This window comes from Leptonotus elevatus, chromosome 8 (genome assembly GCF_054856555.1).
Source record: "Leptonotus elevatus isolate MCC_2025b chromosome 8, RoL_Lele_1.0, whole genome shotgun sequence".
In the NCBI taxonomy this organism is placed as follows: domain Eukaryota; kingdom Metazoa; phylum Chordata; class Actinopteri; order Syngnathiformes; family Syngnathidae; genus Leptonotus; species Leptonotus elevatus.
In genome coordinates, this window is record NC_141246.1 from 948,124 (window position 1) to 963,179 (window position 15,056).

At 46.0% G+C, this 15,056-nt stretch overlaps 2 protein-coding genes across 7 annotated transcripts in view; one reads left to right on the top strand and one right to left on the bottom strand.

The window, feature by feature from the left end:
• hyls1 (HYLS1 centriolar and ciliogenesis associated) overlaps positions 1-14,733 on the bottom strand; it is a 31,237-nt gene extending 16,504 nt beyond the window's left edge. Inside the window, exons 1-12 of one of the 6 annotated variants that reach the window (XM_086083636.1) lie at positions 14,627-14,733; positions 13,341-13,471; positions 12,719-12,817; positions 12,575-12,639; positions 11,692-11,813; positions 11,550-11,605; positions 8,778-8,920; positions 8,655-8,700; positions 7,019-7,073; positions 6,852-6,933; positions 6,733-6,759; positions 4,970-5,974 (exon numbers count right to left, since the gene is read on the bottom strand). In XM_086083636.1, the coding sequence (XP_085939762.1) occupies positions 5,840-5,974; positions 6,733-6,759; positions 6,852-6,933; positions 7,019-7,073; positions 8,655-8,700; positions 8,778-8,920; positions 11,550-11,605; positions 11,692-11,813; positions 12,575-12,639; positions 12,719-12,817; positions 13,341-13,440 (930 nt within the window). In that variant the 5' untranslated portion in view covers positions 13,441-13,471; positions 14,627-14,733 and the 3' untranslated portion in view covers positions 4,970-5,839. Of the gene's footprint in view, positions 1-4,440; positions 5,975-6,732; positions 6,934-7,018; positions 7,074-8,654; positions 8,701-8,777; positions 8,921-9,060; positions 11,519-11,549; positions 11,606-11,691; positions 11,814-12,574; positions 12,640-12,718; positions 12,818-13,340; positions 13,472-14,113; positions 14,226-14,626 lie in introns of those variants that run through there. The other 5 variants (XM_086083635.1, XM_086083634.1, XM_086083632.1 and 2 more) reach the window with 5 other exon arrangements.
• On the top strand, positions 154-4,456 carry mrpl4 (mitochondrial ribosomal protein L4). Its single transcript, XM_086083640.1, has 9 exons — positions 154-369; positions 1,118-1,199; positions 1,284-1,455; positions 1,531-1,582; positions 3,143-3,260; positions 3,332-3,438; positions 3,515-3,624; positions 3,786-3,859; positions 4,244-4,456. Exons 1-9 carry the CDS (start codon positions 319-321, stop codon positions 4,387-4,389), a joined length of 912 nt encoding a protein of 303 aa, XP_085939766.1. The 5' UTR covers positions 154-318; the 3' UTR covers positions 4,390-4,456.
• Positions 14,734-15,056: the final 323 nt, after the last annotated feature.

A 15,056-nucleotide genomic window follows, 5' to 3' on the forward strand; every position in this document is an offset into this window, starting at 1 on the left:
TAAACTTGACTCATTTATGCTGGTTTTGATTTATTAAACTGTAAAATGTAAAAATTAAATTAAAAAAAGGCACAACACTTGGCGCTTTTGAGGTTATAATTCAACCAGCTCTCGCGAGATGTGTGTGACGCCATCATCATGCGACTTGTCAAGAGCCGCGACACCAAAGCGCGACTGACGGTCACCGAGCGGCGGTCGACAAAAGCAACGCGTGAGAGCGACGGCGCAGGTTCGACCTCCCCGTGGACTTTCCGAGCGAGCCTTGCCGGGCAGTGACGCTCATTTTGCTCCGCTTTCTTGGCTCAACCATCTATAAACATGTTTTTACGTTTTCCTCTGCTGCTGTGCGGAAGAGGAGCCGCGAAACGGGTCAGTCTGTCTGTCTGTCTAACTTAAGCACTTTCATGTCATCATTTAAGAATCGTGATTACAATATTGATATTAAAAAAAAAAAAAATCATGATCATCATTGCGCATCTATGCTGTTGTTTTCAACAGTTCGCACCAGCTCGCCCCACTGGAGTCCTAAATGTTTGTTTTAATTAAGTTCCTACGGAAAAGCGGTGTCTGTAATGTCGACGTTTAGGGGCACAATGAAAACAATGTCGATTTGAGAAAAGATGATGAAACGATGCCACATTTGAAAAAAACAACAATTGCAGCTGCATGCCAGTTGGTGGTGCAGTAAACTGTTACACAAAATGTATTAATTAGCGTGTTCTAAAAGTGCGCATATAAATGCAGAGTCACAGGCCGGAATAAAGTTAGCAAATAAAATGGCAACATAACACACTCCACTCTCTCTAATCTTGTGTGGCGTGTTTACATGCATGCGTCCCATGTGATGTTCATTTACATGCACTGACCCGACTAAAAACAGACATTGAAGTCCAAGCATGACTTTCTTTGATTGATTAACTTTCGAATCATTTTTGACAAGCTTACCATTTAACGACTGCAACGACGGCTTTGAAAACCACAAACAAAGCAGTCCAGTGAGACCTGAACAGAACGAGAGCGGATCATGTCGCACCCTGGACGTTTTCTATCGTAACCTGCGATATATATGTCGTTAAATGGAATAGCATGGGTGCAAACTGCGTGTTGTTGTTCCAAGTGTGCGTCATCGCTGGCTGGCGAAAACGTTCTTCCGCCCAACCTGTTGCTGCCCGCCAACCTGCGAGATCCATCAAGAACCAGTGAGTCGGAACCCCAACCCGTCGGAACCCCAACCCGGCGTCAACTCGCAAACGTGACGTCATGTTATTTTTTTCTCACTTGAGGGCGCCCGCCTCCCCCGCCCGACTGCCCGCTGCCGCTGCTGAGGCGTTGCGATGCCGACATTCCCGCCCACCGGAGCGCCGCGCGGCTGTGGGTGGACGCTGTGGAGGGACGGGGCGACGACCCGCTGGGCCTGGCCGAGCTGCATCCCGACGTCTTCGCTGTCCCCCCCAGGTTCGCCGCCGATCGCCGTCGGGCGCTAACGCCAAAACGCAAACGCTGACGTGAAGGTTTTTGTTCCCCGTCAAGACTGGACGTCCTGCACAGCGTGGAAGTGTGGCAGAGGAACTACAAACGCATCGTAAGCTGCCGCCTCACTTCCTGCTCCTGCGCGAGGTCGTCTTCGTTGACCAAAAAAAATGAAAATTCAAAAAACAACTCCGTTAACAAAATAAAATGAAAATGCTTTTCAAAAAACGAAAACCAACTGAAACTACATTTTATGTTTACACAACTACAACTAACTCGAATTATAGTGTTAGAGTAGACAATATTAAGTATTGTACTCTTTGCGTGTTCGATTAACTGAATGGTGAGATCCTGGTGAAGAAGTCCCTTTGCAAAGGTATCATTATAACAGAAGTTTCTGATGACAACAATTGACGACACTGAAGCCGTGTTCCATCAGATTGTGTGTCGTCCACTCCGGCACATCATTATTTATTGAAAAGTGGGTGAATACGAAAAGTCTCCTCCCATCAGCCCACAGTACATTTGTTTACCACTCAGTAAAAACAAGAGAATTCCTCTCTCCTCCCTTCTGCAAGTTCCCATAGCTATAAATCAGATTAGAGAAAAACAATCATAATAAGCCTGTGACTCCCTTCAGAGACCGGCCACAGACTAAAACTCCCTTTTAGATAGCAAATAAAATAAACCCGTTGCCCTTTCTCTCATGAAAGTAACACAGATAAAAATACAATTCTATTCATTGAGCCATACTGCTATAACTAAATCCAAAACGGCTAAAATATAAATTGAAACTGAAAAACAATGTTAATAACTTAACAATAGCAAACATGTCCTTCGTTTTAGTCTTTGGTCATTCATTGAATGCATCATGATTTTAAATGTGATTATAAGAATATTTATTGAGCAAGAATAAGGACGTTTGAAAGTGTCACACAGAAGTGACGTCATCGAGCAGCAGCCAATAGGAACGCACCTTCAGATGACGCGGAAATGCAACGCTAGCTGAGAAACGAGTTACTTTCTCATATTCCCATGCTGTTTATTAAATATTGCGCACAAACAGAGGTGGCAAATCCGGGTCCAGAAAGTCAAAAAACCCTGTCACCGTTTGGGGCTTTAACCCCAGGTGCTAGCTAGCTAGCTAGCTAGCTAGCTAGCTCCAATGGTGCTCGTTTACCTGCTAGGGAGCTAGCTAGCATCAACGGCTAAAACTGTTGCAGGGTTTTTACTTTCTGGACCTGGATTTGCCTCCTCTGCGCACAAGTCATACACATTAAAAAAAATTAATAAAACTAATACTGAAACTAACTAAAACGAAACAAAAATTAAGCATAAAAAAACAAAAACAAAAACTAATAAAAACTAACAGAACCACCCTGAAAACTAACTAAATGTCAAAAGCAAAAACTTCAAAAACGAACTAAAATGAAAATTCCCAAACTATAATAGCCCTGCTCCTGCATGGCCTCAGCTTCCCGTTCTACGCGGTCCCAGTTAGATTTCGTAAAAAAAAAAAAAAGACAAATTCAATTTGACAGCTACTTTTTATTTCCTCTGGTCTTAAATGTGTTTCCTCTTCCTTTGTATTGGGCAGCTTTTTTTCCCTGTTCCTGCATGTTGTAGTCTTTTGCCTCCTGAACACGCGCGCGCGTGTGTTTGTGTGCGACAGAGTCACGCAAACACCAAGCTGAGGTCAGAGGTGCGAGGCGGCGGCCGCAAACCGTGGAAGCAGAAGGGAGGCGGGCGCGCACGCCACGGCAGCATACGCTCGCCCCTGTGGAGGGGGGGTGAGTTCACATTTCGGGGGCTCGCGTTTGCTGCTGCGCTGCGGTGTTGTGACCTGCTGTGATGTCATCAGGGGGCGTGTCCCACGGCCCCCGGGGGCCCACCAGTTACTACTACATGCTGCCCATGAAGGTGCGCGTCCTGGGCCTCAAAGTGGCCCTGAGCTCCAAAGTGGCCCAGGTAAGGACACGCCTTGTGGATCCTCATCGCGAGCGGTCCCAATCTAAGCGGTCTCGCGCCCTGGCGTCTCGTTTAGGGTTTTCTTCACGTCGTGGACTCGCTCGACATCTCCAGTCCGGACTCGCGGGACCTGCTGGACGCCATCAAACTCAGAAACTGGGAGGAGACGCTGCTCATCGTCGACGTGTAAGTTTGGTTCGTGCCAACTTTGACGATCTTCTTCGATCGTTTTATGTGCCGTCGGAATCGGCGATATTGAATTTTGTCATTTGTTGTCGTTCCTGTCGTTTGTCTGCGCTTTTGCAATTCTTGTGTCGTTCCTGTGACTTCCCTCTGATGTTCTTTAGAGGTGACAACTTTCCCGACAACATCATGAAGGCCACGGCCGCCCTCAAGACCGTCAACCTCGTTCCAGCACTCGGTGAGACGGCTAACGTGCTATTGTTCCTGCGCGTTGACACTTTACTTTTACGTGGTCCTGTTCCTGCTTGTGGTTGTCCTGTGTCTTCTATCGTGTTTCATAAAAGCAGACTGATTATCTTTTTGTCTTCTTTTCAAAATATGATGTGCTTTTACTTTGGAAAACAATGATCAACATTTTATTCCTGTTTGTTTATTCCGGTATCGTACCAATTCCCCGTTCCTGTTATGCTGTCACTTCCTGTTCCTTAGTCCCACCCGATGTCACTTGTGCTGTTCTTGTTCCTGCGCATGCTCCCGGTTCCTGTGTGTTCAATCAATTGGCCTGTTGTGCATCACCTCACTTCCACGACAGGAAGCAGTTGATGTTGTTCCCGCGTTTCAGGTCTGAACGTGCACAGCCTTCTGAAGCACGAAGGTTTGGTCGTCACGCTGGAGACGCTGCGCTTCCTCGAAGACAAGCTGCTTTGGCACGATCGGCGCTACACGCCGCTCTACCCCTTTAAATTGCCCTACGCCGACTTCCCTTGAACCTCCTTCTGCGTTTGCCGTGTGTACTGAATAATAAAAAGTTACGATGAATAAAAACAAAAACAAATATGTTTTATTGGGGTGATGACAAAACACGTTCACAAACACGGCAGGAATGCCTACAAGTGATGCGTGAACTTGAGATGTTCCTGTTCCTGTCATTCATTGCCTTTCTTTCAATTGTGGCTTGCCCACTTTGGTACCTGTTCCAGCTTTCATGCATCTCACATCCTGTTCTTGTTCCCGCTTAACCCGTGGGCGTTATTTTTTTTGGATTAAATTCTTGTAATTGTTGCCAAAATCTGGCATTTCCTTTGAAGTGTGATAACTTAGTCATTTATGAATATTTTTTTCACTTTCAACCGCTCAAAATGTTCACTGGCATCAGACCTATCTATACATATATACTTTTTTTTTTTTTAATGTCCCCTATGGACAACAATAGCAGTATTATGCTAATAGCAAGACTAACTATGCTGTATATATATATAAAATAAAATAATAATTTGAATATTTCATATGACATAGTTAGAAGCTCAAACAAGTCCATAAGTCATAACAATATAAAAAAAATTATGCATGCATTTTGTATTCATTTATTAGCATTTGGCGCCACCTAGTGGATTTTTGTGTTAACACAAAACACACAAATTCCTCTATTTTCATGTTTATGACTCGTCAAAGAAGCGATTGCATCGGTAATCACGGAAAATGCATTATAACACATCAGGTTCACAGCATATCAAAAACTGTGATTTATAATGGGAGTCAATGAGCCAAAATCGGGCATTATTACAACAATTTAGTGTGAATCTCTCCCTCCTGTTTGGTAATAATTATAAATTACAGCATGGCACCAATTTCAACTTCTACATTTTTAAACAATCCTGGTAAAATGTCAGGTCCCTAGTGTATTTTTTTCAAATGCTTTTTCTTTGATAAAAAACAGAAAAACAGAAAAAAGCCAGAAAATGGACAAATAACGCCCACGGGTTAAGCAACGTCAATAAGCAACGTCAATAAGCAAGTTGTTACAAGGCCCTTTAGGGAAAAAGAAATTCAACTGCTTCAAAGTCAAATGTACTTTTTCACCTCCACTTCCTGCTCCTGCATCGTCATGCCGTCGCTCATGTCACAAAATAAACAAAAGATGTCCAAAAGGCCAAAAACTTCAATCATGAAACGGGCCAATTTTCCTGCATGTTCTTGTTCCTGCACCTTGTCTCCATTATTGTTCCAGTGCATTGTTTTGTCACTTTTCCTGTTCTGTTTCATGTAAAAAGTGTTTATGAAAAAAAAAAAAAAGTCTTCAACTCTCCATTATCAGTTTGCAAACGAATGAAGTGAGGACTCCGCGTCCTTGTTCCTGCAAGTTGCCAACTCCTTTCCAGCTCTTGCCTTTGCTGCTTATTGTCCCTTAAAAAAAAGCCCCCAAACGTCAAGGTCCTTATTAAAAGCGCTGGGTCGACTTGTGCGGCAGGTCGGGGTGCGCCATGAGGTTGCGGACTTCCCAGCGCAGGGCCGATCGCTTCTTGTCCGTGGGGACCACGTAGCCGTTGGCCGCCAAACTCCGCCGAACTTTGGGCTAAAACAAAAATCGGCATCAGGTTCCTCTGCCGTGCTTGGGAGCGCGTGACGGGATTCTCAAACGTTTTGGCTCCGCGGGAGGACATTGTCTTAAAAGGACAGGTTTTTCTAAATAAGGTTGTGGTAATGCCTATCGGTGCCACAAGATGGCAGCAAAGCAATTTTAGACAGAGGAAGCCTGACTACTGTACATGTGTCACCTCAATATAAGTAATAAAAAAAAATAAAAAAAAACAGCAAAAAGGTAAGCCCCACCCCCAAAAAACAAATCAGTAAATTTGTGGAACATCAAATTGCAAATACGCAGGAGAGCACTGCAAAAACCTTAGTCAAGTAATCTTATGCCTTTTATTCAGGAGAATACACTTTTATTCTTTTTTTTTTTTTTAAGCTTTAACGTCTTTTGTTGTTTAAAAAAGTTGCTCCAGTCCAGAAATGAAGTGCAACTCCTCAATATGAAAACCACATCACTGCTTTTTTTTTTTCTTCCCTTTTGTGTTTAACGAACGCAAACGATTTACAAACAAACTTCTCTGATAACGTGTAAGCTTTGTTGATTGGTCGCCTGCAGAGACTTGAAGCAGGACAGGAACAGGAAGCGCGACGGGGGAGCTTTTAATGGACTGAAAGCCGAGCAAGACGGTTAACCGGTTGATTTTCTCCCCATATGTGCACATCGAACCCATAATTGATGGAAACGGATTTAGAAAACCCGTTCGAGAACCCGCGCTATGTGAAAGGCGGCTTTTTACTTACAGCTGGCGGCTGGTACGAGAGTCGCTCCTGCAATCACACGGAAACAACGGTGACAAACTCGCCTGGGAAGCGGCGCTGAAAACACGTCCGTCCTCGTCCCCGTCCCCCCAAATTCCTACCCTGATCTCCCAGCGGAGTTCCCGGTGGTCTCGCTCTCCGGGGAGCTTGAACTCGTCCCACAGTTGCTTGTACTGGAAATACCTGCCGAGTGACACAAGTTTGCCGTCTTTCCTTTTTCGTACCCGCGAGGAGGTGGGACCGGTCCACGCGGAGACCCGAGTCTCACCTGGCCACCGGGTCCATCTTCTTGATGGTCGGCTGCGTCACGACCGGTCGGATGACTGAAACGGCAAAGACAGAAACTGCCTCACTTCTCGCTCGTGGCCTTAAAAAAACGTCCACGTTTGGATTCTTGCCGCCGTCGTGGATGACAAACGACGTTTTTGTGACGTCGCACTTGAACTGTCCAAGCCGTCTTTGGCAAAGTGGATCGTTTTTTTGTCATTTTGCAGGAGAAGAATTTAAAAAGTTTGAAAACGCATATAGTGGCGACTCGGACGTCGAGAACGACACGCGATCGATCGACGAAGCCCGCGGGTGTCCGAGCTCGGTCCCGGGGGGGGGGGGGGGGGGCGGTGTCCTGCAGGTTTTGGATGGTTCCCTGCGGCAATCAACAGGATCGTTATCAGGCTTATGCAGAGCTTCAGCTGTGTTGGACAAGAGAAACCTGCAAAACCTGCAGGACCGCCGGGTCCGAGCTCGGACACCGCTGATGTAGTTCTTTCCAATAAAACCTGTCAACACATTTTGGCAAAAAGAAAGTTGTCAATCCAAAAAAAAACCTTGTTTTCCCAACTGGCTCTAGTTTTTGAGATATTCCATAAAAATTTAATTTGAAAAAAAGTAGTACAAGGAGCCAATTTTGGACATCGGCCTTCTTTTATGCTGCAACTTTGAAACGTCTGCATCAAGTTCTTGCCAATTAATTACACGGCAGGAGAAGCTCGCTCGTTCTTCTGCGCTCGTTTGTGCACTTCGGACACCGACTTTTACTTCTCATTCAATTCAAAGAAACGGTGGCCATTTTTGGACTCGGGAGCACAAAATTCATTTGGTTTAAAGACGAAGGTTCGCGTGATGGAAATGGATTAAATTTCCGCTGCATCTTTAAACCGAAAACACCATCGAGACGAGAAGTAAAAAATAAAAATAAAAAGATCACAAGTGGTTGATGAATATCTTTAGCAATTGGAAAAAAAAAACGTTGGCAACGACGTCTCATTTCGTGCAGAACAAACTTTTTCCCTCCAAGGACGTCCCTTTTTTAATTTAAGCAGCCAAATGTTTCTTTCAGCCGCTCGACTGAAGCAGAAGGTTGACTTTTTTTTTTTTTATCAACTAACTTCTTGTTTCGTGTCGCGCGGCTGCTCGATGACGAAGAAAATATTCATCACAATTAATTTGCTAATCGTGGAAATCGCGATGAGGACGATCTTTTGTTTTTTTGGTGCAAAACGAGGAAATGTTTCAATGTTAAAAAAAAAAATGAAGACAAATACATCGAAACACTCTAATTATGCAAATTGATGTCGGAGCAAACAAGATTGATTAAATGAGCTATTTTAAAACAAAATTAAAAAAAGTGCAAATATATACATTTAAACAACTCACAATTAATCTTAATCATCTTTTAGTTTTGCCAATTTTGTAATAATTTCTCTGTAATAATCTTTGTAATAATCTTGGCGTTTGTGAGCGTCTTCAACACGTCCCGCCAAAAGACATTTCTTACTTTTAAACGGGTCAGATCAGAAACGTAGAATCCTGCTCAAGATGTAAATTTAACAAAAGCTACAAAAAAAGTCTGCTGGTTCACAACAAGCGGCGTCGACTGGATTTCCTGAACGCGACGGCGGACTTACAGGATTTGGGTTTGATGCGCAGGTCGCTCTCGCTTCTCGTTCGGGTCTGCAACCAAACAACAACAACAACAACTTTTGAGTGCGCGTGCGACCATTTCGTCAACAACGACGACGACGACGTACCGAGTGCGTGACGAAGGAGCCAAAGGCGGCGAGCGAGACGCCGTCCGCGTCGTCCGCGTCGTCGCTCAGGACGCCGGCTTTGCGGTTTTCCGCGGCGTGCAAGCGCAACTCGGACAGGCGCTCCGACAGCAAACTGGAGCAATCTGCGGAACGTCGGCACAATTTCACACAAGCGGCGCAGGTGACATTCTCGTCGTCGATCAAACGTCAACCAATCGGGAGTCGACGTTCCACTTGGCGCGACTCGCCGCCAACGATGACATCATCGCAGCGCCGCGCGTACCCCGTCTGAGGTTTCCGTCCGACTCGAAGTCGAACTCCGTCAACTGGACGTCCTCGACGCTGGACTTCGCTCCTGCGTCGCTCGCTTCGCCCTCGCCGCGGACGTCTCGATGTCCGCGGGCCTCGTCGTCACTTGCGGTGTCGGAATGAAGGTCAAAGTGAGGATGACGAAGGTCCTTTTCTGGTTCCCCGGCGCTCACTTCGTCTTCGGCGCGATCGTTCCTTCCGTCGGGGCCGAGACCCGAGGCGGACTGCTGGTCTTCCTCGGGTTTCTCGGGGCCGAAAAGAGGCAAACGCTTTTCTTTTTTGGCGTCCGGCTGAAGATCGCAGGAAGATTTCGCCGCCGTCTTCTCGTCTTCACTTCGATTCTCATCGCGCCCGTTAAGAGAATCAAAGTGAAGCTGCGGCTTCGCTGCTTCCTTCTCGTCATCTTCAAGTCGAGTGTCAGCGTTAAGAACATCGAAAGGCTGCTGCTGGTCTTCATCATCTTCACTCCGGGTGCCGGGTTGGAGATCATAGAAGAAGTCGTCCTCCTCCTCCTCCTCTTCATCATCTTCATCATCTTCATCTTCACCTCTCGTGCCAGGGTGCAGATCACAGCCGTCCTCTGGTTCCGTTCCTAGTTCCTTCTGGTCCTCTTCCCTCCCGGTGTCAACGTTCAGATCCCGGCGAGACCGCCGACTCTCTTGTCCCTTCGGGTCTTCGCGAGGAACGTCGCCACGGCGACGGCCTGCTTTGTTGTCTTCCGACGCGAGAGCGGCATCGTCATAAAAACTGTCCCGTGAGCCGCCGGCCTCTTTATTGTCCTTCGTCTGGGAATCCTCCACAAAACGGTCCCGCTCGTCTCCCACATGCCGATCTTCCGGTCTCACGGATCCGTAGCCAGATGTCATCACGGAGGCGCCGTCGCTGCGGGTTTCTCCGTCGCTCCCGGCGTCTTCATCGCTGGCATCGTCATCGCTATCGGCGTTGTCGTCTTCTTTGCCGGTGTCTCCCGCACTTTGGACCTTCGCGCCCTCGTCTTCGTCGGTGCTTGTGTCTTCATCGCCGGCATCGTCGTCGTCTTCTTTTTTGCCGGTGTCTCCCGCACTTTGGACCTTCGCGCCCTCGTCTTCGTCGGTGCTTGTGTCTTCATCGCTGGCATCGTCTCCAGGTTGGGCCTTTGGACTGTCGCGCCCGTCGGCGCCTCGCTCCTCCTCACTGGACCAGAAGGAGGGGCTTAGGGAGCTGTCATCGCGGTCCTGGTCCATTCGGTACATGTCGTCCTCGTGCAGCGCGGTCGAGAGGACGAGGTGGAGACAAACGTCTTTCAGTGCTCTTAAGCTGCTAAGCGGATTAACCAAAAGGAGTGTCAGCATGGAGGGTTGGGGCGCCACCTGCAGGACGCCAGTAGGATTACACATGCGTACTTCACTTTTCTAAATGATGATTGAATTTACTGGGCGGGAAAATACGCAGCTATCGGACTCAATGTGAAAAAGTCGTTGCTCCCTAAGGATAATAACGGGTTCAAACATTTGGACAATTGGTGGCAAGTCTTTCACGTGCTGCGGAAAAACTTTGCTCAATCGTTTCAACTCCGCCATGTTGCAACGCTTTTAGCACGAAGTGGCCATTTTTGGTCACACCGCAGCACCTCAACCGGATTGAAATACGGACTTTGACTTGGGCCCTCCAAAACTGTCCTTTTGTTCTCTTGGAGCCGTCCTGAGGTGGACTTGCTGGCGTGTTCGGGCTTCGTTGTCCCGCCGCAAGATCCAAGAGCGTTCGAGTTTGAGGGCACAAACTGATGGCCGTGCGTTCTCCTTCAGCATCTTCGAGTAAATCCGGCGGAATTCATTTGTCCGGAAATCACAGTAAGTTGTCCTGGTCCTGAGGTTGCAAAGCAGCCCCAGACCATCACACTGCCACCGCCACGCTATACTGTTGGCGCCATCTTCTTTTTATCAAATGCGGTGCCATTTTGACTCCACACCTTCCATAAAGTCCTTCTTTTTTTTGGACTCATCCGTCCCCAGAATGTTTCCCCAAAAGTCTCGAGGATCATCAAGATGCTTTTTTGGCAAATGTGAGACAAGCCTTTGTGTTCTTTTGTGACAGCACACACACACAAAAAAAAAAAAAAAAAACATCTGCAACTTACGGGTGTTCTTTATATCACAATTAAGAAGTATATGAAACTATTGCAACGACTCCCGATAACAAAATGCATCTGAAAACAGATAAAAATGAGTCCCCTTACAATGCATGTTCTCATCTGTAAACTGCAGCACGTGATGACTCGACCTGATTTTGAAACCGTGGCCTGAATAGCAATTTGATGACTTTATTAATCAAATATATTTGTTTCATTAGTGGCCACTTGATTAGGTACACAGTTTAAGGAGCCGCAGAGAAAAACGTTACCAACTTGAAATCTCATGATTAAAATGAGCGAGCGAGTTTGACGTAAACGTGAAGAGAAAACCCCAAAACAAGTGGAAAGGTTACCAGAATCTTGGCTGTAGACGGATTCGTCGCAGACCAGCGATTGTCCTTCGCGCTTCCTGCTCATCAGTCAACGAGGGAAAGAAACCATCAGCCACACGTCGCTATTAGCATTAGCATTATTGTTGTTGTTGTCGTTACACACCTCAGGACTTTCCTCTTGATGAAGTGTCTGCCGCGGGAGTCCGCTACCAACGTGTGAGCCGCGTTGCCGTCCTGGTGGCGCCACTCCATGCAGCCATCTTTGTTAGAATGCAGACTCAAAACCTGTCGCAGCGTCACAGAAATCAAAACACATTTGACACAAGTAACGAGAACTGATAAACACGCGAGTGGAGAACAAAGTGTAAAAATTACAAACTGACCAATTAAATCGGCCGGCCAATTTAATCGGCTGATATTAGCTCAGCAAAAGCCAATTATTTATTTTATACACAGACAAAAAATACTGATGTTCAAAAAAAAAAACTCTACAAAAGAAAAGTCGTCAGATTTTGTTGTAAAGCAGGAACGATTTCATCGCTACGTGTAACAAGAACGATTCATCTGATGTGCAACTGATGTGGTGTCCAAAGTGCAGCCTGGGGACCATTTGTGGCCCGTTGCAAATTTCTGATTGGCCCGCAGCAGCATACCGGGCGGAGTGTTCTAAAAATAGAATTAAAACGTGGCCTGTATCCAAATGTTACAAGATAAAAGTCAATATGTTGAAAAAAAATGGCATATTATGTTTAAGATGAGATGTAACCAAAATTGAGGGATTTGGCTTAAAAAGTGAAAAAAAAAAGGATGCTAAAATATAATCACAAAATATTTCATTAACATTTTTGCTTTATATCACAACAATACTAATAGCATTCGTTTTGTCACCGATACCACCATTTTCAAAAATGTTTTTTTTAAATATGTTTAACCACAGCACACCGAATTGGTTCCAAATGTAACCCGTTGATGTGACCTCCCCCACGCCGGTGCCGATTATACGCAAACGTGTCCAGTCTTTCACAAGTGGCGGGCGAGTGTCTCACCTGCGTGTCACGCTGCGTGCCGTGTAGATAAAAGCTGGCAGATGTGCCCGCGTCATGCGGGCTCACTGGAAAACACGACAAGCGCGTCACAATCAATCAAATACAAAAATCACACAGCTTTCCCACAGGTACGCACGCACGCACCTTTCTCTTTGGTGAAGGCAGGCGGTCTGGGAACCACCTTGTCGGTGGACATGGCGGGCATGTTGGGCTGGCCGCCATTTTGAATCAGCTGTTCCAGATCTGACGACATAATTCTCATGAGTTGGACAGTTAGGCACCTGAATGCACGCACGCACGCACGTCACCGAGTTCTCACGCTCTTATTCTTCAGTCAAACGATCTCCTTTGTGAGGGCCTTTGAGTCGACATGATCAAATATTTGTTCATTTTGGCCGTTCAAAAGTTAAAGTAAGAAAGGTGGTAATTACGCCGGCGATACGCCAAAAGATCCATGCCTGAAATTGAACAGGAAGTCTGCCGTGTTTGTTTGAAGCAGACAACTGCAGTTCTCATTTTCTCAACAAAATCTACAAATAGAGAATTTGGCCAAAAGATCAAATCAGAATCACCGGGTGACAAAAAAAAAAAAAAAGAGCTTTTTTTTCTTCTTTGCATCGGCCGTCTAACGCGGTCGGATATCAAAGTTGCACGATCACAAGTGCAAGAGGTTCCAGGGCTCTCTCATCGCAGCTGACAACTTGAATTTAAGCCTCTTTGTGCCTACGGCTCGCGCTGGACGACACTCGACGGGAAACGGATTCACCTCGCTTGAACTCGCGCAGTCTGTGTTTGGGAACGTCGGTGTATCCCAGCAGCACCAACTGCTGCTGGATCTCCTCTTCAGAGAAGTCCAGGTTGTCCATGGAACCGTCACAAGTCAAGCCAGATGGAATTCTGAACAGCAACAAGATTTAATCGTTAATTATTACATACTTGAAGCTGCTGCATTGAGAGACTTTGCGATTTGCGATTTTCTGGTGAAACTTCAGGATGAACCTCAAATGCACTTAAATTTGACAGGTGAACTTCATTTGACCTTGAATCTGCCGCGCCATGTCCTAGCGTTTCAGTTATAATTGGCATATCAACAGTCCTCAACCAGTTGAGGGTGTACCCCGCCGACTGCCCAAAATCCAGCTAGGATAGGCTCCAGCACCCCCGCGACCCTTGTGAGGAATAAGCGGTTAAGAAAATGGATGGATGGATATCAACAGTTCTCTTCATCATGCTGTTGTCAATCATCATGAAACCGAGACGGCACCGACAAGCCAACTCTAGTCTTCAAACAGCAAGTGGCCACTGAGCTTAGCGAGTCATCAGCTGGTCGCAACAGAGATTCTGCAGGAGTCGCAGAGAGCACAAGTCAACGTTCTTAAAAACTTTCATTGATGTAAATGACGTCATTCAGCTTCTTGTTAGACAAGAGCAAGTTGAGCAAAAAGTACCGACTCATTCAACAGTTGTGCATTCACAAATTTGCAACACACGGTCAAATTAAGACCGCCTGTAAATCCCGAACTTGCGCCGTAAACCTACAGTATTATCCCAAAGGCAGTGGATATTTAGCCGTGACCAGCAACTTCCCCATTTCGACTCTCGTGTCAATCGCCGGACGTAGTCATTCGCTGGGCGCGGTTCCTGCCTCGCCTCGTCCCTTCTGTGTCTTTTCACGAAGTTTTCGTCATTATCAGATCCGTTGGCTAACCCTAGCTAGCCTTAGCATGCGTTTTACCGGCAACGGCAAAATGTCCACTTCGTTTAGTGCACTCATAACGACACATTTAAACTACCTTTTTTTTCTCCTTTTGCATGATATATCACGTCGAAAACAAAGTTTAAAATATTTAAAGAATCCCTCTGTGACGCTTCAAACAGCCGGCAGCTGCTGTTACCAACAGCCTTTGTTTTGTTTTTGTCTCAACCCAACGGCGCAGCCGCGTTTGCCCCAAAAAAAGTCTACGAACCAGCACGTTGACCGCAAGGTCGTTAAAAAACAAAAAAAGTGATCTTATGTTGTTCTTGCTATATTTTTTTGACGTGTTGCGTTACCTTTAAAACACGACGACAACACAAGCTCACATCAAGGAGACCACAAGACGGTTAAGCGACCGAGCTTTTAAAAAGGACGCCGCTTCTTCTTCTACGCCTTCTCGTTCTTCTTCGTCGGTAGTAGTGGGTGAACATTCAGTTGCCGATCGCCCACTAGTGGCTGAAGACGTTATCAACATGTTGGATTCATTTTATAAACAGCAGCGTTTGACTTTATTACTTTGAGTGGCAGAACTTTCCCACACTCCAAAAAAACACAGAATCTTGCGTACGTTTGAACATTTAAGTTTTGTAGGCGATCATACCCCAAAATGAGCTAAGTAGCACGTCACTGAATTGTTTGAAAATTCAGTTTTCACTTTACTATTTACTTGGTGACAATACTTTTTGCACACACCAAAAAAAGTCTCAAGAATTGATGCCTGAAATG